The 27,399-nt window shown below is 42.9% G+C and overlaps 1 protein-coding gene across 1 annotated transcript in view; it reads left to right on the forward strand.

Annotated features, from left to right (window-relative positions):
- The window catches only part of SDC2 (syndecan 2), a 121,293-nt gene that overhangs the window by 86,398 nt on the left and 7,496 nt on the right, over nucleotides 1-27,399 (forward strand). The window contains exons 2-3 of the mRNA XM_005900876.3: nucleotides 16,669-16,780; nucleotides 24,621-24,757. Of these exons, the coding sequence (XP_005900938.2) occupies nucleotides 16,669-16,780; nucleotides 24,621-24,757 (249 nt within the window). The remainder of the gene's footprint in view (nucleotides 1-16,668; nucleotides 16,781-24,620; nucleotides 24,758-27,399) is intronic.

Genomic DNA, 27,399 nt, shown 5'->3' on the forward strand with positions numbered 1-27,399 from the left:
TACTTTTCAGTGAAGTTCAATCCACTCTTCCTCCCAGTTAGGAAAACACCACTTTCTTGACCCATTAGGGATGAACTGTTTACCTTATGATCAGCCTTGGTGTCATATGAAATGTTTTCAGCTGAAATTGTCTCCCCCATTACCCTGAAACTTTTTAGAAAATTCTTAAATATACATAAAAGTTGAAAGACTGTCCTCCACCTGAATTCAGTAATTAGAAGTCATATTTGCTTTATTTATGTGTAGATTTTGGAGGGTTGTGCTATTGATAGTAAAATTCATCCATCAGGCTATTTCATCCCTGAGTATTTCAGTACGCACCCACTGTGAGTAAGGACAGTATTTTATATGAAAACAGTCTTACCCAAGAGAGTTAATTCTAGGTCCATACTATCTTCTAATATCCAGTCCACATTCAGATTTCCCCAGTTGTCCTAAGAATGTCTTTTATAATTTTTTTCACAACCAGGCTATACCAGAGTTTTTATTTCCTGTGGTTTATTAGTGCATCAGAGACCATCTGGGTGATTGTGATGGCTCGGGGGACAGAACACTGGTGCAATCGTGTAGACATTCCCCAGGAGAAGATTGCATTTACCTGTCTGTTGTTGCCAGTTTCCTTACTTGCTTGATGCAGCAGTGGAGGCAACAGTGAATTAATAAGCATGAATGCAGACACCCACCACTGCTGTGAAAGGACCACTTATCACTCCCAGAAGTCCAGAAGGTCTCATTTATTTCATGCAGCTAATTGTATCTGCCATTGCTTTGATCCAGCCATGTACACACATTTTTCACACCTAGGAACCATCTCATGTGTGCTGGTTTGCCAAAAACGTGTGTTGTTGTTCTGGAAGGGAGCATAGCTCAGGAGAGATATATGGGCAAGAATTCTCCAGAGATTTGGATTTCATGATAATTAATAGAGTTTATTTTGAGGGAGTACATGTTAAGATGTACAGAATAATTGACCAGATAGTATGTAGGTTCATGTATCTCCCAGCACCCCATCATTTCCCTTATTGTTGCACCCATTGGTTGTAATTAATGAACGAATATTGATACATTATCATTACCTATAGTCCACAGTTTGCATTCAGGTTCACACTTCGTGTTGTATATTTCTATGGGTTTTCAAAAAATGCTTCTTTATTTACTTGGCTGTGCCGGGTCTTAGTTGCAGTACTCAGGCTCTTCAGTTAGTTCCCTGACCAGGGACTGAACCCAGGTCCCTTGCCTTGGGAGTGTAGTCTTAGCCGCTGGACCACCGGGAAGTCCTCATTCTGTGGGTTTTGACAGATGCATCATATCAAGTATTAACTACTACAGTTTTCCACAGGATAGTTTCACTGCCCTAAAAATTCCCTGTGTTCCACCTGTTCATCCGTTCCTCCTTCTCCCTGAACATCTGACCTTTTTACTGTCTCCAGTTTTGCCTCTTCCAGAATGTCATAGTTGAAATCATATACTGTTTAGCCTTTCAGACTGACTTTTGCCACTTCGTAATATGCACATATGTTTCCTCCAGGTCTTTTAGTGGCTTGCTAGCTCATTTTAGCTTATCCCTGAATAGTATTCAATTGTTTGGCTGTATCACACGTTGTTTATCCATTCACTTTGTTTATTCATTACTGTTATTTTTAAACAGATGATAGAACTTTTTGGCACATAGTAGGTATTTGGTTAATCAGTAGTTATTAAGTGGCTTAGATTGAATCCTTACTTTTTTTCTGACAGGTGTGTAGTGCAAAGGGAGTGTTGTGATGGAAAAGGCAATTCTGTGTTAGGAACTGATTTCTGCTAATGAGCACTTATCATTTAAGGAGAGAGCATTTAACCCCACAGCCGCTTAGCCCAGCAGCTGCAGACAACTTTGCTACGCCCAGGCTTCTAACAACAGTTTAAACATTCTCCCTAGCATTGCAGTGTCCAATACAGTAGCCACTAGCCTCGTGTGGCTATTTCCATTTAAATTGATTAAAAATAAAATAAAAAATTCAGTGCCTCTGTCACACCAGCCATATTTCAACCACTTGATAACTATATGTGTCTAGCAGCTTCCACATTGGACAAAGCACATCTAGAGCATTGTCATCATCACAGATAGTTTTGTCCAACAGCCCTGATCTAGAGCATTCAAATAGAAGGATGGGATTGAAGTGAGTTGACCAGGCCAATTCTGGTTTCTCTTTAAGGCTTAGCTGTTTTGTGCTGCAGCAGTTTTACAATGGAAGAGAGGAAGGCCAGAGATTTGTCTGCTGTAGCAAAGTTGCTTAAAATAACTTACTAGGGATAAAAAGGCTGCCCAGGGCAGTGAAGCTGTGAAATCCTCCTTGTGTGACAACCCCAGGAGGCCCAGCTTGTCAAAGGGTTAGGCCCTTGATCAGCTAGTGTTAAGGACTTTTACAGAATTCTGAGTTCTTGCTTATTTAGTTTGGTGAAAAAGCAGGGGCCTTCTCTAATTTGAGGGGTTGGGGTGGGTGTGGAAAGGGAGTTAAACTTCTCAACTAATAAGTTTGCAAATTGTACACGCATCCCTGGGTAAAATCCTGTGGTCTGTGGATTCCAGGAATGTGAATCTTGACCGAATATCACATATTTGCCACAGAAATTGTAGCTCTCTCCCTTGAAATTGAAATTACTCTTATTTGGGAGCAAAAGCAAATGGCAGTTAAGTTTTCCTGTGTGGTTTTTTTTCCTTCTTTTTTGCTAGCTCTTGGATTTGATCAGATCTAATTTCATTCACATGGTAAGTGCCATGCTGACACAAAGTATTATGGGTTGTCAGTCTGCTTAGATCTCAGTTCTGTATTCATTTTATGTATGCATTTTACTGAAGTCTTCAGGTTTTTTTCTTCTACATTGAAGTCCAGATAACAGACATTATATGAAATTGTGCTTTCCCTTAATGCCTAATCCCGAAAATTGGCTGTTGATGCTGGTGAGGGTTTTTAATATAATTTTCAACTGAAAGCACCAAATTGCTCTGTTTGCACACTGCAGCTTTAAATATTGACTTTTCACCTTTTGGCATGCTGAGGCTTCTAAGGGGCCTCATGTGGAAAGGCAAATTTGACAGAATAATATATCAACCAGAATTCCTGTGAAAAGGCTTAAAATATTCTGGTATTTGGACGTCCAGTCAGGATGTGACCACTTGGAATCATGACTGTCTATAAACACAGGCTTAGAATTGATAGTTTCTCTAAGAATAGGCACAGAGAAAATAGTATATTATCTTGCAAATGAAGAACTGGAAATGCCAGACCTCAAATGAAGACGGATTTCCCTTTAATCTTTCAGCTAGTGTCACCTGCTAAACAACTCTCAGAAGAGTTGCTGAGATTTAATCAGTATTTAATAATTATTGCATTTGTTCAATTGACTTTGCTTTAAAAACTAACACGTCAGTCCTCAAATAAAAGGCAGGATAATGGATGGATTTCTTATATTTACTATGGTTTTCATTTAATTTTAAAAAGTATATTTTAATTTAGACACTGTTTCATGTTAGCAAAGTCTCGAGAAATTGATTATGGTTTCTTCACATGGGGTTGTTTTCTTAAAAGCCATGCAAAGGGAAAGAATCAATATTAGAGCTTTCCGAGTGGCAGCTTTATACAGAGCCCCCCAGCACGATTGATTACAGCTGTTTTTGTAAAGGATTTAAAAAGAACAATCTGTATTAAAAACCTCCTTCTTTGCTATGAGCTTGAACAGTTCCAAGCGGGTTTCCATGGGGGCTGCGCTGCAGTGTGACCACTTGAAGGGCTTGTGGCCGCAACGGCGGGCCAGGGCAGTCGGATGAGAAAAGGCTATTAGGTGAGGGGGTGTCGGAGTGCATGCCAAAGAGGTTACCGTGGCAGCTGCAATCATTCAGCCGAATTCCTCAGCCTCCAAAGCAAGAGAGGCAAGAAGCAAGTGACTTTTCTACCAGTGGTGTGTAAAGCAGCCGGAAAAGAGAGATGAAAGTCAGTCTCTGTTCCAAAGCATTGGCTAAAGGCAGGGATGTTCAGGCCAAGTAAGGAGGCATAGAAATGGATAGCCCCCAGTTTCCACACCCCCAACTGCTGCCTGGAGGCTGGTGAGGAGTGGACACGTCTTTACACCGAGCACAAGGAGCGAGCTCTAATCATGCTGCCCGCTGGTGTCGTCCCAGTTAAATAATAAACTCCACTCTGTGGGCAGAGGCGCTGTGTGGTGGCAGGGTGCCTGGAGCAGTCACATCTATCCGAAACTGGTCCCATCTTGAACGGCTGTGACAGGACCAAAGTGAGAGACTGTGAATGTGGGCTGGGCTCCCCGGTCTTTACCTCTCAGTAAGACCTGTGCTCTTTCGGAAATGAAGATGTAACAAGCAGCCCTGGGTGGCTGTCATCTGAAAAGGTGGGGCGTTTTACATAGACCTGGCCATGGGTTGCTTTGCAGAAGGCATTTGCAGGCCTAGGGTGGCCCATTAATTTGGGAAGAAGTCAAAATCCCGGGGAATGTGGGAATTTTTAGAAAATATTGTTACATTTAGTACCCATGAGTGCTAAATCACCCCATAGGCCTTTGGTATGTCTTGCTTTAGAACTGATTGAATCAGTTGGTAAGCAGCCTTTGTTACTGGATTTACTTGGGGGAAAAAAATTCCTTGAGATGATCTGATATGTTTTTGACTCCCAACGATTAATATTTGCTTTTCTTTATCTCTTGTATTTTTAGAAAATGAAGTGCTATTTCTCTTATGAAATGTGCTTATGAATGTGTGTTCCAACTGAGACTTTTAATTATCACTAGGAAATTACCATGAATTGGCCTCACTTGGATGCAAAAAATAATAATGATAGGCTCTTTTCAAAAAAATATATTCTCAAAAGCATTTCTTAAATATTATTTTTTAATTGAGCATGTAATTTGACCATCTTGCAGGCTCCCCTTTTCCCTTCATCTTCCATACCCTTGTATTGTAAGAGTATAACATTCCATCAGCAGGATGTTGGAATGTCTCCATAGATGCTGATCAGAAAGACAGAAGGCAGTGCTGGGTAGTGGGGATTAGGTTACCTTTTGGATTTTTGAAGTTTTTTCCCCACATGTTAGTATAAATAGCCAATGAAGTGTTTATCATTGTTGGGAAAAAATATGACTGTCCACACAGCTTCTTTCCTCTTCCTTTGGTAAGATCGTAAATGTTATCTTCAGATAAATAACACAAACAACACTCGACAACACCAACGTGAGTGCTTTCTCAAATGCATTCGCGTAAGAGATGGCACAGGTCACGTGACTATAAACGTACTCCCTGTGAAACAGGTGCTTTTGTCTGGGAGCTCAGGTTTCATTTCTTGTGGAATTTTATACAGGATCCACAGTAGATTTCGTAATCAGTCTCTAATACCTTTAAATCTTTGCCTGCTTCCTTAGTTAAGGAAATCATTTCTTTAAAGGCTGCTTGGCCTTCCTTGTTAATTGGTTGAAAGGGTTTGGTCAGGAACAATTCCTTTCTACAACAAAAAGAAATACAGGGCCAGGGGCTATGAGTCTTGGGCAGAATCAGGATGCTTTTCTGGGAGATAATCAAGAGTGTGATTACCTTCAGCTCCCAATACAGCCACCACTGTGACTTGGCACTTGGTATTAATCCACCCTTCAGAACAATTTGACTTCAGTTTTGAAATCTGTGGTCTCATCACCTTTGGAGGTATCTCCTTCTGTCTAGCTTTGTTCCTTTTATTTAGATAAGCGCCATCACGTTTTCAGTCTTCTGGGGTAAGGAAGTAGTCACATGTCATTTTCTTCATCGAAAAAGTCTCCTAGATCAGGTAGTCACCTTGGCAACCCAAGGCTTTCTAGAATCAGCAAAAGGAGAGATAGAACAAGAGGCTCTCCTTACAGACAGACAACATCGATGTAATAGAGTGAAGTGAAGTGAAACTCGCTCCGTTGTTTCCGACTCTTTGCAACCCCATGGACCGTGCAGTCCATGGAATTCTCCAGGCCAGAATACTGGAGTGGGTAGCCTTCCCCCTCTCCAGGAGATCTTCCCAACCCAGGGATCGAACCCAGGTCTCCTGCATTGCAGGCGGAATCTTTACCAGCTGAGCCGCCAGGGTAGCCCAAGGATAGTGAAGTGGATAGCCTGTCTCTTCTCCAGTGGATCTTCTTGACCCAGGAATTGAACCGGGGTCTCCTGCATTGCAGGCAAATTCTTTACCAACTGAGCTATCAGAGAATGTAACAGAATGGGCCCTGAAAACCAGGAGCAACTCAAAACATCTTCAGGGCTCACTGGCACGTCAGCCCTGGAGTGTGTCCCGGGCACAGTGCTTCCAGGTCAGATAGTGGCCACTGCAGGTGGGGACTAGACAGGAAGGGAGATTGTTGACAGCCACACCTTGACGTGGAGTATCTTCCCTGCTTTAAATAACCCAGAAGCAAAGAAAAACTAATGAGATGGGTAATGAGACCCATTCTCCATTCCTGGAGAAGGAAATGGCAACCCACTCCAGTATTCTTGCCTGGAGAATCCCATGGACAGAGGAGCCTGACAGGCTACAGTCCATGGGGTCATAAGAGTCGAACATGACTTAGCGACTAATGAGACCCAGGGCATTTTAGAACCTAGAATCTTGTGATTAAATATCCATTTTATTAGACCTTTTGCCTTTGTGGCTTTAGATAAACTGGATCAGGAGTGACCAAAGCACTGTGGTGTGATTCTGTGGCACTTTCCTGAAGTGTGCAGTTTTTTTTTTTAATATTTGTCACTTACATACCTGTATACTTCCATGATGCTTTCTTTAGGCTCTTTCTACATATATGTACCTGTCTGTTTAAATATATTAGCTGTTAAAAGTACTGTTGATGTTTGGAAGCTGGTTCCTGGCCATTTCCATTGTTTGTGTCTTTAGCAGCATATATATGTTGGGAAAATATAACAGTAATTAGGAACAAGATCATTCACAAGCCACCAGCCTCACCAATTAACTCTTCATTTTTCTATTGATTTGAAATTTTTAGAGTTGTAATATTAGAAAATAATAAAGCAGTATATACTTTTTAAATACAGTGTGTTGTCCAAACATTTTTCCTCATTGTTCTGTGGGATATAATATTTAATGGCTATGTTGAGAAAATTAATGTATGATACATAATTGACATAGCTATCCTTCTGTAGTTACATTTACATTGTCTCAGTGGTTTTGCCTTAATTCAGTAGGAAACATTCCACCTCGCCTTCTTTTTAGACTATTTCCTTAGGATAATTCCTGAGAGTAGAAATATCTGATCAGATGGCGGAAAAGATTTTGTATCTTCTTAAAACACATTGCCAGTGTGCTTCCCAAAGGGCTCGTGCCCATTTCTGTAAGTTGGCATCTCTCACATAGAGTTCCTCTTTACAGGCCTGTAGGAAAGTGTCCGTATCAACGTTCAATCTCAGTGCTAGCTTAGACCTGAAATAGGCTCAGTTGGAAATTCCATTCACCGACTGCCCCTCATCTCTTGAGAGCAGGTTTATTCTCCAGCATTAGTTGGAGCCTGGCAGGGTGTGGTCTGCCCTTTGGACCTGAGGTCTTTCCCATTTTCCTGTCCCATTGGCATCCTGGGGCACTCCGTCAGCTCCCGTATAGAGTAGAGAATATATGTGGCTGTGCCTCGGGGCTTAAAATTGTAGCAGTTGAAAAGCCTTTAGAGTGAATTATTAAATCTAAACCAGAGCCTCTTGGCTTCCTGTGCTTGACTTGGAGTCTGTTCCATTATGGTAGTTTTTACAAAACACTTCTGAATGAGAAATACATTCCAAATCTCTTTTCTCCCCCCCTCCCCTGCCAAACGCCACCAGGAAACAGAATCTGGTTATTTCAGTTAGAATATATTAATCCTGACCCTCTCCAGCCCTTGGGACTTTTCAGGTTAGGCCCACACGGCTTCTATTTTTACTCTAGTCTAAACTGTGGTCATATGGATGGCAAAATAAATACTAGAATATTTTAGTTCGGGAGGGAGAGAGGCAGCAGTGCTTATAATAACATGGCAGCAAACCTCTCTCTTCCCTCTGTTTGATATCCCAAAAAAGGAAGAAAGCGCCACTCAGAGCACATCTGTAAGTCATGAACATTTTCCTTCTGTGTGTCATGCATATTCAACATAACCCCCTCCCTGCGCGGCCCAGGCGTTGCTTTAATATCCATTGCTCCATAAGAGCCCTAGTTTTGGTGCCGACAAATTTAATTCAAGACCCAGGTAACTTCCCTTCTCTCTTTGGACCAAGAATCCAAACCCTTTATCACAAAGAGAAGTGCAAAGTTGTGATGTGTTCTGTTCTTGTTCCCCACTCCCCACCCCTCACCCCCTACCTCCTTTTTGACATCCATGTCCCCGAAGAGGAAGACTGGTTTTGTTTACATTTGGAAAGACCCTGATGCTGGGAAAGATTGAAGGCGGGAGGAGAAGGGGACGACAGGATGAGATGGTTAGATGGCATCACTGACTCGATGGACATGAGTTTGAGTAAACTCCGGGAGTTGGTGATGGACAGGGAGGCCTGGTGTGCTGCAGTCCATGGGGTCGCAAAGAGTCGGACACGACTGAGCAACTGAACTGAACTGAACTGAATCCTAGGAAGAAAATTAAGAAAAAAAAAACGGATTGAATTTCACAATATAGATGTTTCGAAACTCAAAAGTTACAAAAGGACAAAGTGAAAACTCTCTCTAGGTGAGAGATTTTGCATTTAATTAGTTGACCCTGTAATTTTCTCTAGGTGACAAAGCATAAAGTATGTCAAGAATTTAGGTGCAAGGTTTAGCTTTCTTTCTGCTCAGTTTAGTTGGTGGCTTTTCTTCGTGAAACGGTGGCCTATAGAGACTGAGGGCTGTGGAACAGGGGGCTTTGTAGAGTGATATGGCTGTGATACGATTACTGGCAAGGGAGCATATTCTTGTGTATTGGCAAGGAAGTGTCCGTAATCAGGGCCATTTGTGTTACCAAGGCCTAGTTTAAAGAGAAATGGGACTGAGGCCCTGAATCCTGCCTGCTTGGGGGTCGGGGCGGGGGTGAAGAGGAGAATTGCACCCTTCAGTTAAATAAGCATACAGGGGCTTCTGGGTCCTCCTATTTGAGATATTGGTTTAAATTTACCCACCAAACCATTTACTGAGCCAGGACCATACTGTAGACTCAATAGACAAACCCTGTAGGAAGAAAAATAATGTTGAAGCAGTACACTAACATACCTATGGTGAGACATCTTCTGTGACAATGATATGGATTCTATTGAATCATAAATGTACATTGAGATGAGCCAAGTAATCCTTTGGTCAGATTTTTTTGCTATTGTTTTTCTTAACATGCTGATTGTTGGGCTGAGCATTTTATTAGAGAAAGATTTTGTTTGTGCTTTGTTGGCTAGAAAATCGAAGTGCTTTGACCCACATTCTGTTCTTTTTTAAAACAAAGAAGAAAATTTCTACTGTGAAGTACTCTAACTCAGTGTTCCTTTTTGAAACACTTTTCAGCCATTCCCATGTACTCCAGAGACTAGTGTTGTGCCCGGCTCATTGGAGGCATTCTTAATGAGTTGGCAAATTCTTCTAAAGTCATCCTTATCTTTCTGTTAGTCCTCCTCACAATATGAGGCTAAATTCCAGATTCCCCTTTTCATAAGGAGACCTTGTAAGAGTTCACGGATTGAGTTTTCCCCGATGTGTTTTAACCAGGTAACTTGTTTCAAATATGTGGTTATTTTCTTTCACCCAGTGGCTTTAAGCTTGCTTTCAGCCTTTCAGAAAAATGTGACCTCTCCTATTTGTTGAACCTTTACCCATATGCTGGCTCTGAAGCAGCAGGAGATACAGACAACACCAGACCTGGTCCTGGTTCCTCAGCCTCTTCAAGGAATGTACATTCTAAGGGGTGAGGTAAGATTACCACATCCAACGGGAAAATCTGCCATGACCAGTAAATTCTGAATGAGTGGTTCAGACCTGCAGGGTTGTAAGTAGTTACCTGTAGGAATTCTCTCATCTCCCATGCTTTGGTTTGTTTCAAAAGGTTCATGGAACTAGTTGAATTTTTTCACAGTTGCTGATGATTTGACTCTCTTAGAGTTTATTTTTTAATGTGACATTTTTATGAGCAGCCCAGTCATCTTTTTGCTTCATACTTCACACCCAAATATGATTTTGCCTTCATAAACCTGATTTTTTTTCTTTCCAGAATTGGTTTATTTTCCTAATAGACACAAGTAAATAATTTAAACTAAATTCATACTTAATGGAAGGCATGCTGAAGTGTTTCTTAAAGTTAGAGACTAGCTTTGTATGTAATTAAGGACCAGTGTAGGTGTTTGAAGCAGGTCTGAGCTTAAAGACCTTTCTTAAGGATTTCTTAAGTAGGAATTTAAGAATCTGCTTTCATGGGTGACCTCAGCTTTTGTATGAGTTACACACAGGATGGTAGAATAAGTCTAGGCCATTGTTAGATAGCAGAGCATTTTCTGTAAACAAGTCCTTAGAATAAGTGCTTGGTAAATACAGTAGTACTTGCCTGTAAATATATAATGCAGTCATATCTCACACATGTTCAGGGACCACAGTATGCTTCCCAACAGTAAACATAAGTTTCTTTCCTTCCATTACATCTTTGATTTGGATGGGACACCTAATAGAGATGAAGGTGTTACTAAAAATGAATGAGTGACAGTTGGCAGCCTTCACAGGGGCAGTGTACAGGATGTTAGGCAGAGAAGAAATTGTTAAGCTAGAATTCTAACTCTTCACACAGATTTTTCCCCATCTATAATGCCAAAAACACTAGTTCTAAAAGATGTTAAATAGATTTTCAGGGCATGTGGGGAGAATTTCCATGGCCAAAGTTTGAAAGTGTTGGATCAAGCAGAGTTCAACAGGACTCGTGTATTACAATTCTTCTCAGGGCCTTCATTATGATTACGTGTGAATTACAAGGCAGGGTGGAGGGGTGGGTAGTGGGCAGGCCCAGCAAGGCCAGCACTCTCAATGAGCACACACTCTGAAGCCCTGACTTGGACATGAATCCCTCTTCCCCTCTTCTGAGCTGTCTGTCTTTGGACAAGCCTCAGTTCCTTGGTCTGCAGTGGAGATTGTTGAGATGATTAAATGTGCCAGTGCTTTTAAAACACTTAGCACAGAATGCCTGGCACATGATAAACACTTAGCAGTTAGCTACAGTTAATCCTTTTGAACCCCAGGCTGACTAGCTCTGATAGCTTCGTGTCATGGGGCATTACAGTTCAATAGCAAGAGCCCAGAATTTAGGTGGCAAATGTTTTGGGCTCCAGTTTGACCACCAACTAGACTGGATGATTTTTAAGTGACTTTATCACTGTGGTGTTCTGTGTCTTCACTTTTGGAAATAAATAGGTCATCCGGATGCCTATAATGTCCAGTCAAGCTCTAAGATTATATGTTCCCATGGGCTCTACCTAAGCCAGAGTTGGCAAGTTCATCTTAAGGGCAAGTATATCATCCCTGTGGGACTATGTAGGAGAAAATTTTAATTATCATTTCATTTACAGTGTGTGTTAACTGGTAATAAAATAGGTTATTAAGTCATCTCTGGAAAAATAAGCTAGAGTTACAGCCAGTTTCGTGCTTTGTAATCACCATGAAAGTAAATAAGCATTTGAGTCTTTGAGGCCAAGTCAGGACTGAATGTGCCTTTATGCTAAAACTAAGAAACATCATCCAGGTGCTTATTTCCTATGAGGTGATTCAAAGTGTCATAACAGGCCACACAAATATTTAACTTTTACGTCTGAAGGCTAATTTTCTGAAGGTTGGGTTTGGGGTGGTGGTATCCATAAGAGGCTTTCTACTTTCTGACTTTGCTATCAAGCCTAAGTTTCCACCATGTGTGCGTGCAAGCTAAATCACTGCAGTTGTGTCCAACTCTTTGCAACCCTATACACTGTAACCCACCTGGCTCCTCTGTCCATGGGGTTCTCCAGGCAAGAATACTGGAGTGGGTTGCCATGCCCTCCTCCAGGGGATCTTCTGGAACCAGGGATCCAACCCACATCTCCTGCAGCTCCTGCATTGCAGGTGGATTCTTTACCACTGAGCCACCAGGGAAGCCCCAGTTTCTACCATAAGGTGAATTTAACACCTACTGCTTTGAGCTTTAATTATCTCGACCACTGTTTATCGGTTGCACTAGTTTAAGGCATTTAGAGGACATCCATCTAGTAGATAAAGCAGTGTATCTTTTAAGGAAGACCTCAGATTTCTAAATAACAGATTTCCACCCTGGCAGTTTGAAACATGAGATTTGCCGGATGTAAGCTTTACCTAATAATTAAAAAAACCAGCAAGTAGATTTATTCAGTTGCCATCTCACAAATTTTCTTTGCTGAGACAATGGGAAGATTTGTGATATTTTTCATTTTGAGATTAGTGCACTTGCGGTCTTCTATGCACCAAATCAGCATTTTCTCCGTTCATTTTTATTACAAACATCATATATGTTTAGGCTGAACTATTTTGTCAGAATATTGATTTTTATCATCCTCAAGTACGCGAGCCCCTCAATTTTCTGTCCTTGGAGGAGTTTATTTCCTCTTCGGGGTTTTGTATAAAGTAAATTGATGTCACCAGGTCTGAGTGGAGATTTTTTGTTGCTTTTTATTTTTGTGTGTGTGTGTCATGGAACCTGGGGTTTGGGTGGAGGAAGTGGCAGTAACTGACTAGAAATGCAGGTGAGGTCAAGTGGTGGAAGAATGTCTTTCAAGGCCAAGGAGTTTTAATTTTATCCAGTGGAAGATAGGGAGCCAAGAAAGGGTTTTTTATATTAGCAGGGGAGCAATGTGGTCATGTTTAAGAATGGTCCCTCGGCAGATGATGGATTCAGAGACAAAGCCCTGAGGGGAGGCCGAGGAAGGAAGCCTTTGTAATGTTCCAGGCCCAGCATGGCATGGTTGCTGCAGTTTGAAGGGTAGGGAGGAAGCGATAGAGTTGGGAGACAATGGCAGATTTTACCAGCCTTCAGGCATTACCTCCTCTGTGGAGATAACTCAGGGCTCGGTTTCCGTGGCTGAACCTCCGTTTTGTCCTGGGGTTGCTTTTCCTCCTCATTGTACCTCGTTGCTTTCCACATCTTCCCTCTGCTCTCCCACAGCTTGTCTCGCATCAGCTGAGGGGAGAAAGGTCTGGAAGACCAGCTTTGGTTTTCTTCCAGCTTGTACTCTGAGCTCTGTTAACCAACAGTATTGACGCTGCCCCTTGGTCACGGCCAGTCCCGAATGAAACAAATTCGGTAGGAAATCCTGCCGTCGAGCTGGGCCTCTCACGTTTCCTCCCCATTGGTTTCTTTCATCCAGGGGCTCTGTCTCATCCAACGCGAGAGTGTTCCGCGTGTCTTGGGGTTTTCTGCTTAGCGAGGCAAATCACAGTTGGCTGTTGTAGAAGCCGTACTCTTAAGTCACCCCTTTCTTGGCTTTTGAAAGATGCGTGTCTTGCCCCAGGGAGTGTGAGTGCAGAATTCATTTCCCTTTCTGGGCATGTTAACTGTAGCAATCCTTTCTTCACAGAGTGTGGAGTCTTCACCAAAGGAATTGTCATGTTTGCAAAGATTTTGTTTGTTTGTTTTGAAGAAAAGACAGTGGAGGTTTTCTTTGAGCGTTATCTGCTACTGTGGGAAAAGAAGCCTGCTTATATGAGATCACACTATGGAAGGTTGTGTGTGTGTGTGTGTGTGTGTGTGTGCGTGCACGCATGTGCTAAGCTGCTTCAGTTGTATCTGACTCTTTGCAACCCTATGGACTGTACCCCCCAGGCTTCTCTGTCCATGGGATTCTCCAGGCAAGAATACTGGAGTGGGTTGCCATGCCCTCCTCCAAGGGATCTTCCCAACCCAGGGATCAAATGTGCAGCTCCTGCGACTCCTTCACCGGATTTTTTTTACTGCCGAGCCACCAGTGAAGCTCTCTATGGAAGGATAGATATTGGCAATTCCTCTTAGATGCTTGGTGCCCCTGACGTCAGAGGAGGAGATAACTTTTAGTGTGATGACATAATTATTTGTACCACATCAGACAGTGGAGGAACAAATCCTTTTAGCTGCCCTCAAGCACATTAAACATCCCATCAGCCCCAGGACTGCCCTGGAGCCTCGCAGAGCCTGAGGGGCTGAGGGGGTGCCAGCTTCTTTAGATGCGTCCTGAGCCCAAGTCTTGTAGCAATTCAGGTCCCACAGCCTCCTCCTAAGGAGCTGGTTGTCATAGAGAAGTGAGTTGCTTGTCAAGCCAGCCTGCGTGGTTGAGTCGTGAGGTGGCCACAGTCCTCTGGGAGACGTGTTTTGGCCCATCTGCCTGTGCGTGTGACAGACGTGCCCATCTAGCAACTGGGTCACCTAATGAATAGACTTTCAGTTTACAAGTGGGGATTAAATATTTCGTGTGGCCCGTGTCACCTCCAACTTCTTTGACAGAGCCAAGAGGAAAAAATCATTCAGTGTTGAGAAAAGGCAAACAGGTTTCTGCTTTTAAGTTCAAGGTTGCGCAAATAGGTCCCTGTCCACGTGTACAGTTTGGGACTGATGATCTCTGAGGCTTCAGATGGAAAGATATCAACTGTAGGAGTCCCCCAGGACTCGTGACATGTGTTAACTCTGAAGCCTGAGTCAAAGGCCAGTTTGTTTTAGGTAATCTCAATAAATTTAGGTAATTTCAATAAATATTTGCAGTCAGCAAATATTTATTGAATCCCCATGCCTTCCAAAAGGGCCAGAGAACTCAGGTCATTGAGGCCCTGCCTTCTCCAAGTGTGCTCTGCTGAGGGGCCACAGAAAAATGCACACCAGACAATTAACAATAACACCGAGCCTTTGTCTTCAGTTGTTCACAGGCTACAAAATCCAAAATAGTAGTTCCTAACAAGGGGACATGGAAGGTCTGAAAAAACAGAGCCTGTTTTGTAGACTGGACTTGAGAGAAAGAATGAGAGGGTTCTGCCGGTGGAGTTCATAGGACAAAGTTTAGTGCACGCAGGACAGCAAACGGCCCAAGCCGGGTTTGGTGAGCACCTGCTGCCCACCAGATGGTGTGATTGTGGGGAGTTGGGTGAACAGAGGGTGTATGAAGCACAGTCCTTGCTCTTGTAGAAGCTAAGAGACTGCCAGGGTCAGTGACGCTGATGGTGGGGCTGTGGAACCCACAGCTCCTGATACTGTAGGTTCACGAGCTTTGGGAAACCTGGCCCAGACTGGTGAAAGCCTTGGAGACTACTATCATGCAGCATGGCCTCAGAGGGCAGAGTTAAGCTCTGACTGTTCTAGGAAAATTCCAGCACACTCTTGTCTCAGGGTGGTCATTCAGTGCCTGCCGGCCAGGCCACTGGGAAACCAGTGTCTAATTAAGGTCTCAGTTCTCAGAACGTGCCGATGTGGCCGCTTAAGCAAAGCGGGCGGCCATACCTTCACGGTAGTTGTCACTGAGGCCTGGAGGACACTGGCTTGGCTTTAGGACACTACGGTCTCTCCAATCAGCTGTCGAAACCCTAGAGAAGAAAGTGGTGCCATGATGGGGTGGCCCCGGTGTCCTCCTTGGAAGGTTCCAGTCCAGTGACAGCTGGAGCAGAAGAAGGTGTTATTTTATCAATAAAAGGAAATCTAATGAAAGCCACTGTAATGAGGGAAACATTTTTTTGTCATTCCTGTTAAAAACAAACATTCCATTTGATTTTTAAAAAAATAGGACAATAATGAGTGCTGCCTTTTTCCAAACACAAGTGTTTTTAGAGGCTTACAGGCTGCTGTATTTGTTTCTGGGCTTTCATGAGATACTGGTGGTAAAATATCAATTTACTGAAACCATTTAAGAAAAATTATACATCTACTCAGCCTCCACTTCATGCAAATGACTCTCTTGGCAGGATTAAGTTGAATTTTAATACTAAAATTCTTACTGAAGAGCTAAGAAGCTGTGGAACTGGTCGACTTAGTGAATGATCCCTTTCCCTATTCAGTGTGTGATTTGCTGTTACCCAGTGCCAGGAATATAAAAAGAATGCGCTCGTGTGGGTTTATCTGCATTTGTCATTAAGGCTCCACTAAGCCTGTGGGCCCCAGATGCGGCTCGCGGTGGGCTGTTGCCCCAGTCCACAGCCTCGCGGGCCCTGCTCCTGGCGGGTGTGGTGCTGGCCTCTCCTTGGCCCCTGAGAGCTCCTGGCCATGATGGTGCCTCTCTCAGTGTGGCCGGGCCTGTAATTGTCCAAGGGACCTTGACGCATCCCTGGGAGGTGATTTTGCCCAAGCACCCTAATACATCCCCAAGAAAGTCTTAAATGAGTTGACTGTCTTGCAGCTTTTCCAATCAAGGAGCCTCACGGTAACTTTGGGAAAGCAGATGGCTCGAGCTAGCACTGGGGCCACTGGAACTCAGACAGCTTTAGTGGGAAGTGAGGAAATAAGCCCGTGATAGGTGCTTCTGAGGCATCTTCTGAGGATCCACTGGGTTAGGTTTCCCTCAGGAGCATTGTCTGTGGTCAGCCCTTGACGTCATGCGACTTGTCAGGGTGTGCTGAGGAAAGGTAGGGACAAAAATCGGCTTAAAGGAACAGGAAAGAGGGTAGGTAGTCACTGAGGTATAAGCCTGAATAAACTCATTTCCTAATTTCTCACCATCCTCGCCTCTCTTTGCTTTCTCAGCGGGCAGAGCTGACATCTGATAAAGACATGTACCTTGACAACAGCTCCATTGAAGAAGCTTCAGGAGTGTATCCTATTGACGATGATGACTACGCGTCTGCATCAGGCTCGGGTAAGGCTAGCTGCATCCACACTCATCTCTGTTCTCTGTGTTTGTGTATGCACGTGCACACACACACCCTCTCTTACACACACATACACTCACACTCTTTTGGAATGTGCTTCAGGGAAGCAAGCAGGAGGCATAACTGTTAAGGGCACGCTCTGTGGAGTCACAGTGCCTGGGTGTGAATTCTAGCTCTCAGCTACTTGAGCTGTGAGATCTTGGGAATATATTTAATTTGGCTGAACCTCAGTTTCCTCATTTATAGACTGGAAGATAATAATCAGCCCTCCCACATAGGGTTGTCATGCATCTTAAGGGGTTGATACATCTGTAACTCTTAGAGCTTGCTGCTTGGCGTGTGGTCAGTGTTCTGTCAACATTATCAGAGTGATGTCCTGAAAACCACCCTCAAATACTAGTTTCATAAAACTGCCAGCCCTACCTTAAAGCTTATAAATGAGACCAAGAAGAGTTATACTTTCTTACTGCTAGTGTATTGCTCAGAAGAAGGAGGGAGAATGTAGCAGCCAAGTAAAATGATTGTACACTAATATCTTCAACTCCTATGGTGTATCAGTTATCTATTACTTCAGTAATGCCTCGTAACAAACCATCCCAAAGTGTAGTGGCTAAAAACAACAGTCATTTTGTTTAGCTCCTTATTCTTCAGGGTGGCAATTTAGGTGGCCTGACTGGGCTCTTTCCCATGTCAGTGGTCAGCTGCAGGTTGAGTTTGCTGATCTTGCTGGGCTCTGTCATATCTGTGGGGTAGCCGGGCAGACGTGGCTCTGGTCACTGTGGGCTCTCATTCTCCAGAAGTCCAGCCATTTGTCCACAGAGAGGAGACAGAGATCCCAAGATAGCAAGTAGGAGTGTGCAAAGGCTCTTGAAGCCTTCGAATGGGCACAATTTCACTACCATGTTTAATAGGTCAAAGCCAGTCGTAGGCCCAGCCCAGACTCTGCCTCCTAGTGAAGGGAGCTGTAGGGTTGTCACAGTGCAGAGGAAAACACTACAAGGAAGAGAAAGGATTTGATCATTTTGCAATCAATTTCCCATACCTGGGACATATTTCACCTGTGCCAGGAGGCTCCCAGGAAACTGAGAAAGAGGAGGAGTTAGTGCATGTATTAATGATCAGATCAGGAAGGTGAGGTCAGCAGCATGCTAGGCAAGTCTTATCCAGGATCTTCCTTGATTTGAGTTTCATTTTACATTCAACATTTGGTAAAAGTCTGTGTAGTCAAAGCTATGGTTTTTCCAATAGTCATGTACAGATGTGAGACTTGGACCATAAAGAAGGTTGAGTGTCAAAGAACTGCTACTTTCAAACCATGGTGCTGAAGACTCTTGGGAGTCCCTTGAATAGCAAGGAGATCAAACAAGTCAATCGTAAAGAAAATCAACCCTGAATTTGATGCTGAAGCTGAAGCCACCTGATGTGAAGAGCTGATTCATTGGAAAAGACCCTGATGCTGGGGAAGATTGAGGGCAGGAGGAGAAGGGGATGACAGAGGATGAGATGGTTGGGTCAGTCCATTGGACTGACTCAATGGACATGAGTTTGAGCAAACTCTGGGAGATAGTGAAGGACAGGGAAGCCTGGTGTGCTGCTGTGCATGGGATTGCAAAGAGTCAGACATGAGTTAGCAACTGAACAAATGCTGAATGTAGATGTCTCACAATCAGATCAGCGTGGGCTTCAGAATACCCAGAGCAAATTAAAATTTTGTCTTTGGGAGAGATCTAGCTACATAAGAATGAGTATCTTAGGTTGGAAAATGGCGAGTCTGAGAAAGACAAGAAGGGTTGTGGCCGACCTAGTTAACAGTGAGCTTACAATGCAGTGCTCATGTAAAAATAGCCCTAGTTATTCTGGGGAGAGTGATACATATCACACATGCAGGATGAGTGTGAAAAGTTGTTCTCTGTAGCCCACAACTCTATTAATACTGTTCACTCATGGCACCTCTTTTTTTGGTTAACACCTCAAAAGTGCTTTGTAACTGTCTTCTTCAAAATGTCTCAGGAAATATACCTCTACATACATTTTGGTCCTCATTTCACAGATCTTAGAATCTGAGAGTTGTTAGAGACTTGTAGAGGTTGTCCAAGTCATTTTTCTGATTTCTGCTAAGATGGTCCTTAAATTTAATATAAAGAATGCAGATTCAGTCCTGCTCCTCTGGAAGCCCCCCATGTCCCCCATCCAGGTGGAAGGGGATTGAAGTGGTCGTTTGAAATCCTGAACCACTCATCAGACAGATCGAGCTCAGACTTAAATGTGGGCCCACATTGCTTCTGCCTTGGCTGCAACCTTGGGCAGATCATTGCTGCAAAGAAGTGTATCGTTCTGGATTTTGGAAACCTCCTTGCACTATACTGGAGATGTTGATTTTCAGCTTAAAGGTAGCAGAAGTTATAACTAAAACTTGTAAAGCTCTTTACTTATTACTTATTTATTGCATGTCAGACACCATTCCTAGTCTTATAACATCTCTATAAAGACAGATTCTGTTACCTCTGTTTTTCATATGAAAAAAAATCTGAGGCCTGAGGAGACTGAATAGCTTGCCTCAGATCACACACACTGTTGGAAGTGGAGCTGGGATAGGGGCCAGGGAGCTGGGCTTGAGAGTGTGTTCTCTTCGCTCCTTTGCTCTACTGCCTCCTGTGTCCTGAAGCCCCACTCTAGAATGAGGAGACCCTGCCTCGGCGATGCACCATCCCTGGTGGAAACTGGGGTCTCCTTGGCCAATGTTCCCTCTGTTCTCAGTGCTGTCACACTGTTCAGTAGAGGAGCACAGAACCTGTAGGAATGTCCCGAGACCCAGAGGGCACCTCCCAGGGGAGAAGATGTATCATCCTCTTACTATATATGTGGGCTCAGGGGTGGGCATTGACAGACATGGAAGCTTCAACCATCCACTTAAACGTTCCATGGACGTTCACTGTGGGCCAGATGCTTGACCATATTCTTTGGACACACAGAGATGAAAAACTAGGTTTCTGTGCTCAAGGAACCAAGAGTCAGATGAGAAAAATGTAGACATGAGAAAAAAAATAATTGTTACACCATGTCATGGATGATATAGCCTAAGAAGGTGCTGTACAACAAAAGTGTTTAAGAGTTAAATGCAGAGTTCTGGATAAAGGTAGCGGATTGAAGGTATATACCTTCCAATACCCAGCTAAACTGCCCAAAACAAACTGGGCCTAACTCATGAGGACAAATGGAACAGTATAGGAGCCAAAGGCCACAGTGTTTTGAAAGCTGGGAGGCAGATGGGCTTGTAGTAACAGACTTGGCAGACATGAGAAAGCTGAGTTAGCCAGCTATGGGGTGAGGATGGGGGCGGGGGTGGGGAGAGCAAAGAAGCAAGCTAATTTACACGGCAGAGTCCCCACAGGGCCCTAGAATTCACGCCACTAGATGGAGGGTGAAGATGGTACTAAACTCAGGATGACTGACTGAAAGTTTATGAACTAAGTAGGTTTCCCACCTGAAACTATCACAACATTGTTAATCAACTATACTACAATACACAATAAAAAGTTAAAAAAAAAAAAAAGTAAGTGGATTCCCTAATTCCTTCCCATCAGAATGCAGCAAAGGGGTTGATACTCCTGACCTGAGAAGAAAACTGGAGGTTTGTTATCTGGAGAGAAAAAACAGAGGGTCTTTGGACTGGAAATGTACCAGGCACATTTGGGGATGGGGGCCCACATTGAAAACAGGGAGAACAAGTTCTTAGATTAATGCTTAGGTTAATGCAGAGATTTTCGCAGTTGTCTTCTCCCAGTCAGTTCCCAGAACTTGGCCTTCACTCTCTCTAGGGACCTGAACCAACTCAAAGGAAATAACTCTAAGATACTGACATTGGCATTTGACAGACTTCTCCTGTGTGCTCAGAGTTTCTAGTCAGCTGCTCAACCTTTCCCTCTTAAATACGAGAAGACAACCAAGGCTCCCTGGACATTTACAGGAGGACTTCTGAAAGATCCAGACCTTCCTATACCCCCAAATTGGAAGAGAACAGAAACTAACAGTGAGAACTTAGAGAAAAACGTACTAAATTTGGAGCGATAAGGTGCTTTAATGTTGAAACAAGAAGAGAATACTATAAAAAAGGAACATTGTGAGAGTGCAAGAGTCCTTGGAGAGTGAAACTGTCATGTCAGAAATGAACAGCTCACTAGGAGATGAGATGATATGCAGATGCTTATTCAATTCATTCAACAAATATTTAATAATGGCCCGTAACATGGGGAAATAGACACCATTCTAGGTGCTAGGGACACTTTAGTAAATAAAATCTAATGATGCTTTCTCTGATGGTGGAATAATCTTATTTATTCCTTCCTATATTCCCTATTTCCCAATTTCATCTGTGAAAAAAAATGCCTTATTTTTTAAAAGATGTATTTCTTTAGGAAGTAGAAAAAAAATGTTTTTTTTTTTAAAGAAGAGACTCAGTGAACAGTGGAAGCAGATAAAAATAGTTCCATGATAGAGAAAGAGGGGATGACACTGATTTTAGGAATGAGAGTTTAAGCAGGAAAGTTTCCAGGGTAGAAACAGGCTTTGGCTCAAGGCTAAGCTGTTTCAGGCACAGAGGACAGTGAGAGCTGAAAGTCAGGGGTGAAGGGCATGTGATCAATGGGGTCCCCAGATTTCTGGTTTGGGCAAGAGGGTCAATCTTTTTAATAAAGATGATAAATGCAGTGGAAGAGCCACCTGAGGTGGGTCACTCATCTAATTTAAGAAGTGCTAACTTGAGAGAATTTTCTACTTTACAAAATCTCTTCTTTCACAACAAATTATCCAAACTCCTAATTTGGCGATTTGTATTTGTAGCTGTTGTAAGCCAAGAGTCTCGAAAACCCTTAATTGAAAATTTTTCATTTCTCATTGAATTTTTTTCCTAAGAAGCAAATCAGTCATATTATGTATAAAATTTCGATGGAAAATCAGGGAAGCTGATATGAGAGAGCAGTGTATTTGGACCCATCATTATTAATGACTTACATTTATGTAACATTTTATGTACACAGAATGCTTTCAAATATATATATATAATTCAAAAATATATATATAATGTTTGCACCTCTGAGAATTAGTGGTTGTTATCCCCATTTTACTGATGAAGAAACTACCTCAAGCATTATTTGTCCAAGGTCACAGAGATAATAAATGCCAGAACAAGTACTAAGTTTGTTTAATGCCAAATCCCATATTTATTTCAATATACTCTTCACCATTTTTTTCCCTAAATAATGAGTGTACATGCTGGAGGAAATCAATATATTAACATATTTAAAATGAGTCATATTCATAGTTTTGCACTTTTCCTAGTATCTTACCTCATATTTTTTGAACTGCTTGTTATTTTAACATGATTCCATGTGGAGTCTGGGGCTATTCATCATTTTTTCCTGTCTGAGGAAGCAGGTTAGTTTGAGTTACAGACTTTGGATTTTTTGAGTTGTTACAAGTTTGACAAATGATCAACTTAAAAAGAATGTTGTATTTGAATGTGAACAATTCTCAAATGTTATTTTTGTAAAAAGGCAAAATGAACAAACAAAAGACATAGTGTCCAGTTGGAAGTCAGTTGTCAGTCCTTACCGCACAGATTCTGGGTCAGCGCCTGGAGGTGCTGGGATTTTGTTAGACACTCTTTTGGGGAGCCAATCAAATGCAATCCCTCAGCCATAGGAAGCTTGTGATAAATGCAGTCTTAGGGTAAGAAAGGTGGTGCTAAATAAGCAGGTGATGAAGACTCTAATGTGGAAGGAAGGCCTTCTCCAAGGAATGACATTTGTGCTAAAAGTCGAGAGGTGAGGTTTAGAAATTAACTAGGCAAAGACTTCTGGCCGAAGATCAGACTCCACAGCTGGAGTCTAGGGGATAACAGGATAAATGATGCTGAAGGAAACTGAAAGGTAGGCCAGGACCGACTACACAAGAAGAGGCGGTGGTGTTTTCTATTCACCTTGGGAGCAGTGGAGTGCCACTGGTATGGTGTTAAACAGGAGAGTGATGGGTTGCAGCCCGTCTGTGCACAGAGGACTAGAGGGAAACGAGGAAGAAGGGAGGTACAGTGGCGGTGGGAAGACTGGACGGGGTGGAAGCCCGGGAACTCCAGAAAGGTGTTAAGAGTGGAGACATAAAAAGAAGGTGAAATCCATAGAACCGGTGATGGATTCAATGTGGTGGTGAGGAAGAGGGGAGGGAGCCAGAGCTGTGATTTACAGGAACAAAGGGTTCCACTCACTGCCAGATAACGTGAGGAGAAAAGACTGCGTTTGTAGAGGGACAGGCAGGGAAATCATGAGTTCTAGTTTTTTAAAATTTTATGGACAGATAGTTGATTTACAATATTGTGTTCATTTCTGCTGTACGACAGTGATTCAGTTGTGTATATTTTTCCATATTCTTTTCCATTATGGTTTATCACAGGATATTGAATATAGCTCCCTGTGCTATAGAATATGACTTTGTTGTTTATCCATTCTATGTATCATAATTTGCATCTGTTAATCCCAAACTTCCAATCCTTCCCTCCTTACCTCCTCTCCCCTGGCAACCACAGGTCTGTTTCATGAGTTCTATTTTGAACATGACCAAGATGTATTTACTACCTTTGAGTCATTCAAGTGAAAATGCCAAGTAGGCTGGTGGATATGTAGGTCTAAATTTCGGAGGAGTGGTAGAAGGGAACCACTTGGGTTAGCTTGGGTTTCATTTGTATTTAGATGTAACAGAAGCCATGGGTGAGAGAGAAAGTGTAGAGTAAGGTGCCGCCTAGGGCTCAACCTTAAGGAACTTTTCATATTTTGTGTCCAGGTAGAAGACAGTGAATCTGCAAAGGAGACTTAGAAATAGCCAGAGAGGTGAGGGGAAAGCCAGGAAGTCAAAGTCATAGAAACCCAAAGGCAGTGTATCAGAAAGGAGGTGAGAGTTGACAAGCGACCAGTGATACTAGGAGGTTCAATTAGATGAGGACCACTCTGGAAAATGCCACTGGATATGGTATGTGAAGGGGAATGGTGACCTTAAGAAAACATGCCAGCAGTGTGGTGACAGGGAACATTTGACTCGGGGGAGTAGAGCAGAAAGTGGAATAGATGGTGTGGGAAGGAGCCAGTGAGTCTGCACACCACTGAGAAAGTCTGACTATAAACAGGGGAGGAAGTGCAGCAGCTCACTCAGATAAAGGGTCAGTGTTCCCTTTTCATTGTTGTTGTGATGGAAAATGGAAAATATAGCATGTTTCAGCATAGAAGGGAAGCAATCTCTTGAGGAGGAGAAACTGAACACACAAGTAAAAGAAGGGCTACTTGAGGGTCTTCCCTGGTGGTCCAGCAGTTAAGAATCTACCTTGCAATGCAAGGGACATTGGTTCGATCCCTGATCGGGGAACTAAGACCCCATATACCATGGAGCTGCTAAATCCATGCACTGCAACCAGAGAGCCCGGGTGCAGCAATTATTGAGCCTACAGGCCACTACTGGAGAGTCTGTGTGCCACAATGAAACATTCCCTCATGCTACAACTAAGCCCTGATGCAGCCAAATAAATTATTTTTAAAAGGGCTACTTGAGAACTTTCGGAATAATAATAATAATATAGAAAAAAATGCCAGACTCCCCACAGATCCACTTTGAAGTCATTTCTTTATTGCTCTGAAGACTGCAGGAAGGTTTATGCTGAGTTCCTAAGGAGCAGGTATTGTGAAAAAACATGACTCTGTCATCATCAACTTTAGACCAAGTAGCCTGATACTGTAGAATTCTGTGTCGTGACTCGTGTGCTTAGCTCGTCTTTGCTTATTCTTCCAGGAGCTGGTGAGGATGGAGAGAGTCCAGAGCTGACCACGTCTCGACCCATTCCAAAGATACCATTCACTAGTACTGCTCCAAGAGTGGAAACCACAACGCTGAGCAAGATACAGGACAAGATCCCTGCTCAGACAAAGGTGTGTTTTATTTTGCATCGCGTCATCAGGTTATTGTCAATGTGCCTTTAAAAAAAATTGTACAGAATGTTCCTTTTAAGAGGCACCTTTTAAAACTGTAAGGTCAACTGGTCTTTTCATTATATTGTAAATGGCTCCTCCTTACTCTTCAAGATTGTTTTGACATTTGCCACCTACTGCTTTTTTTGTTGTTGTTGTTAAATAGGCTTTGTTTTTCAAAGCAGTTATAGGTTCACAGCAGAACTGAGTGGGAAGCACAGAGAGTTCCCGTATACCACCCGCCACCATAATGTTCAACTGCCCCCCACTATCAACGTCCTGTGACAGAGAGGTACACTTGTTACAACTGGTGAATCCACATTCAGTTCAGTGGCTCAGTTGTTTCCAACTCTTTGTGACCCCATGGACTGCAGCACGCCAGGCTTCCCTGTCCATCACCAACTCCTGGAGTTCACTCAAACTCATGTCCATCACGTCAGTGATGCCATCCAACCATCTCATCTTCTGTCGTCCCCTTCTCCTCCCGCCTTCAATCTTTCCCGGCATCAGGGTCTTTTCAAGTGAGTGGGTTCTTCACATCAAAGGTGGCCAAAGTATTGGAGTTTCAGCTTCAGCATCATTCCTTCCAATGAATATTCAGGACTGATTTCCTTTAGGGTGGACTGGTTGGATCTCCTTGCAGTCCAAGGGACTCTCAAGAGGCTTCTCCAACACCACAGCTCAAAAGCATCAATTCTTCAGTGCTCAGCTTTCTTTACAGTCCAACTCTCACATCCATACATGACTACTGGAAAAACCACAGCTTTGACTAGATGGACCTTTGTTGGTAAAATAATGTCTCTGCTTTTTAATATGCTGTCTAGGTTTGTCATAGCTTTTCTTCAAGGAGCAAGAATCTACATTGGCTGGTCATAATCTCCTAGAGTCCAGAGTTTAATTTAGGGTTTGCTCACCGTGATGTATTACATTGTATGGGTTCTGACACATTTCTAATGGGCGTGTATCCACCATTAGTAGCCTGCAGAATAACTTCACTGTCCTAAAAGTCCTCTATCCCCTACATGTTTGTTCCTCCTGCCCTCCCAGCCCCTGGAAACCACTGATTTCTTTTTAGTATCTCCGTAGTTTGTGCCTTTCCAAAATGTTGCATAGTTAGAATCATGTAGTATGTGGTCTTTTCAGACTGGCTTCTTTCACTTAGTAATATGCATTTACAGTTCCGCCATGTCTTTTCATAGCCTAATGGCTAATTCTACCTATTATTTTTATCACCCGGGCCTAGCTTATAAACAAATCTTTTTTACAGGGTTCTTCTTCTTAAGGAACTCACAGCCCAGTTAAGCAAAACCTTTTCAGTTTATGTGACGTACATTAAGAAAATTTGTTTTTATTTCATAAAGAATTGGTTGTGAGTTAAAACCATTGTAAACTTTACATCTGCTGAAATAGGTTATGGACTAAGAAGACCCCAGGTACTAATCTCAATGAGTATTTTCCCAAAGTCTTTTCAGGCGCACCACCAGTGGTATGTAAACTTCAGCTCTTCCAATGGTAATGATGAGTGTGGGTACATCTCTATATTCATTCTGAGAACTGTCTTATAAGAAACAAGATCTTTGGCCTTAAAACAGAGCAAAGGTTTCTAATGGAAACTAGGGGACTGGTGATTTTGGCTTTATTAGCATGGTATTGCAATTAGCTGACCAGCTACGACTAGGTAAGCTTCTTAAGTTGGAAAATGCATGCTACAGTCTGAAGAAGGCTGAAGTTTCAAATCCTGTTGTTGTTGTTCAGTGGCTCAGTCGTGTCTGACTCTTTGCGACCCCATGGACTGCAGCACACCAGGCCTCCCTGTCCCTTCACCATCTCCCAGAGCTTGCTCAAACTCATGTCCATTGAATCAGCAATGCTGTCCAACCATCTCGTCCTCTGTTGTCCCCTTCTTTTCCTGCCTTCAATCTTTCCCAGCATCAGGCTCTTTTATAATGAGTCTGCTCTTTGCATCAGGTGGCCAAAGTATTGGAGTTTCAGCTTCAGCATCAGTCCTTCGAATGAATATCCAGGATTTATTTCCTTTAGGGTTGACTGGCTTGATCTCCTTGAAGTCCAAGGGACTCTCAAGAATCTCCAACACCACAGTTCGAAAGTATCAATTCTTCAGCCCTCAGCTTTCTTTATGATCCAACTCTCACATCCAGGTGTGACTACTGGAAAAACCATAGCTTTGACTAGACAAAGACATAGACATAAACTAGACATAACTAGACATAGCTTTGACTAGACTTTTTCGGCAAAGTAATGTCTCAAGTCCTAGATCTGGTCAAGTGTCTTAGCTTCTCTGACCCATTTCTCTTGGTCCTTGGGAAGATTAAATGTGAGGGCATGCAGCATGGCACCTGAGACCCAGCAAGCACTCTGTAAGCCTTCATGGAAGTCGGTTAGAGCAGTAGAGACTGGGGCAGTTCACCAAGGGAAAGTGTGGAGTAACAGCGGCAGGAGACTGCAGACAGTGGAGGATAGCATGCTGCTTAGGAGAGCTTGGAGTCACAAGTGTCCCTGTTTGGTGCTCACCCGTCTGTTGGTTAGAAATGAGATGCTGCCAAGGTCTAACAGCAGACAGGATGTGGAAGACTGTGTCATGA

The sequence above is a fragment of the Bos mutus genome, chromosome 14, assembly GCF_027580195.1.
Source record: "Bos mutus isolate GX-2022 chromosome 14, NWIPB_WYAK_1.1, whole genome shotgun sequence".
NCBI classification, from domain to species: domain Eukaryota; kingdom Metazoa; phylum Chordata; class Mammalia; order Artiodactyla; family Bovidae; genus Bos; species Bos mutus.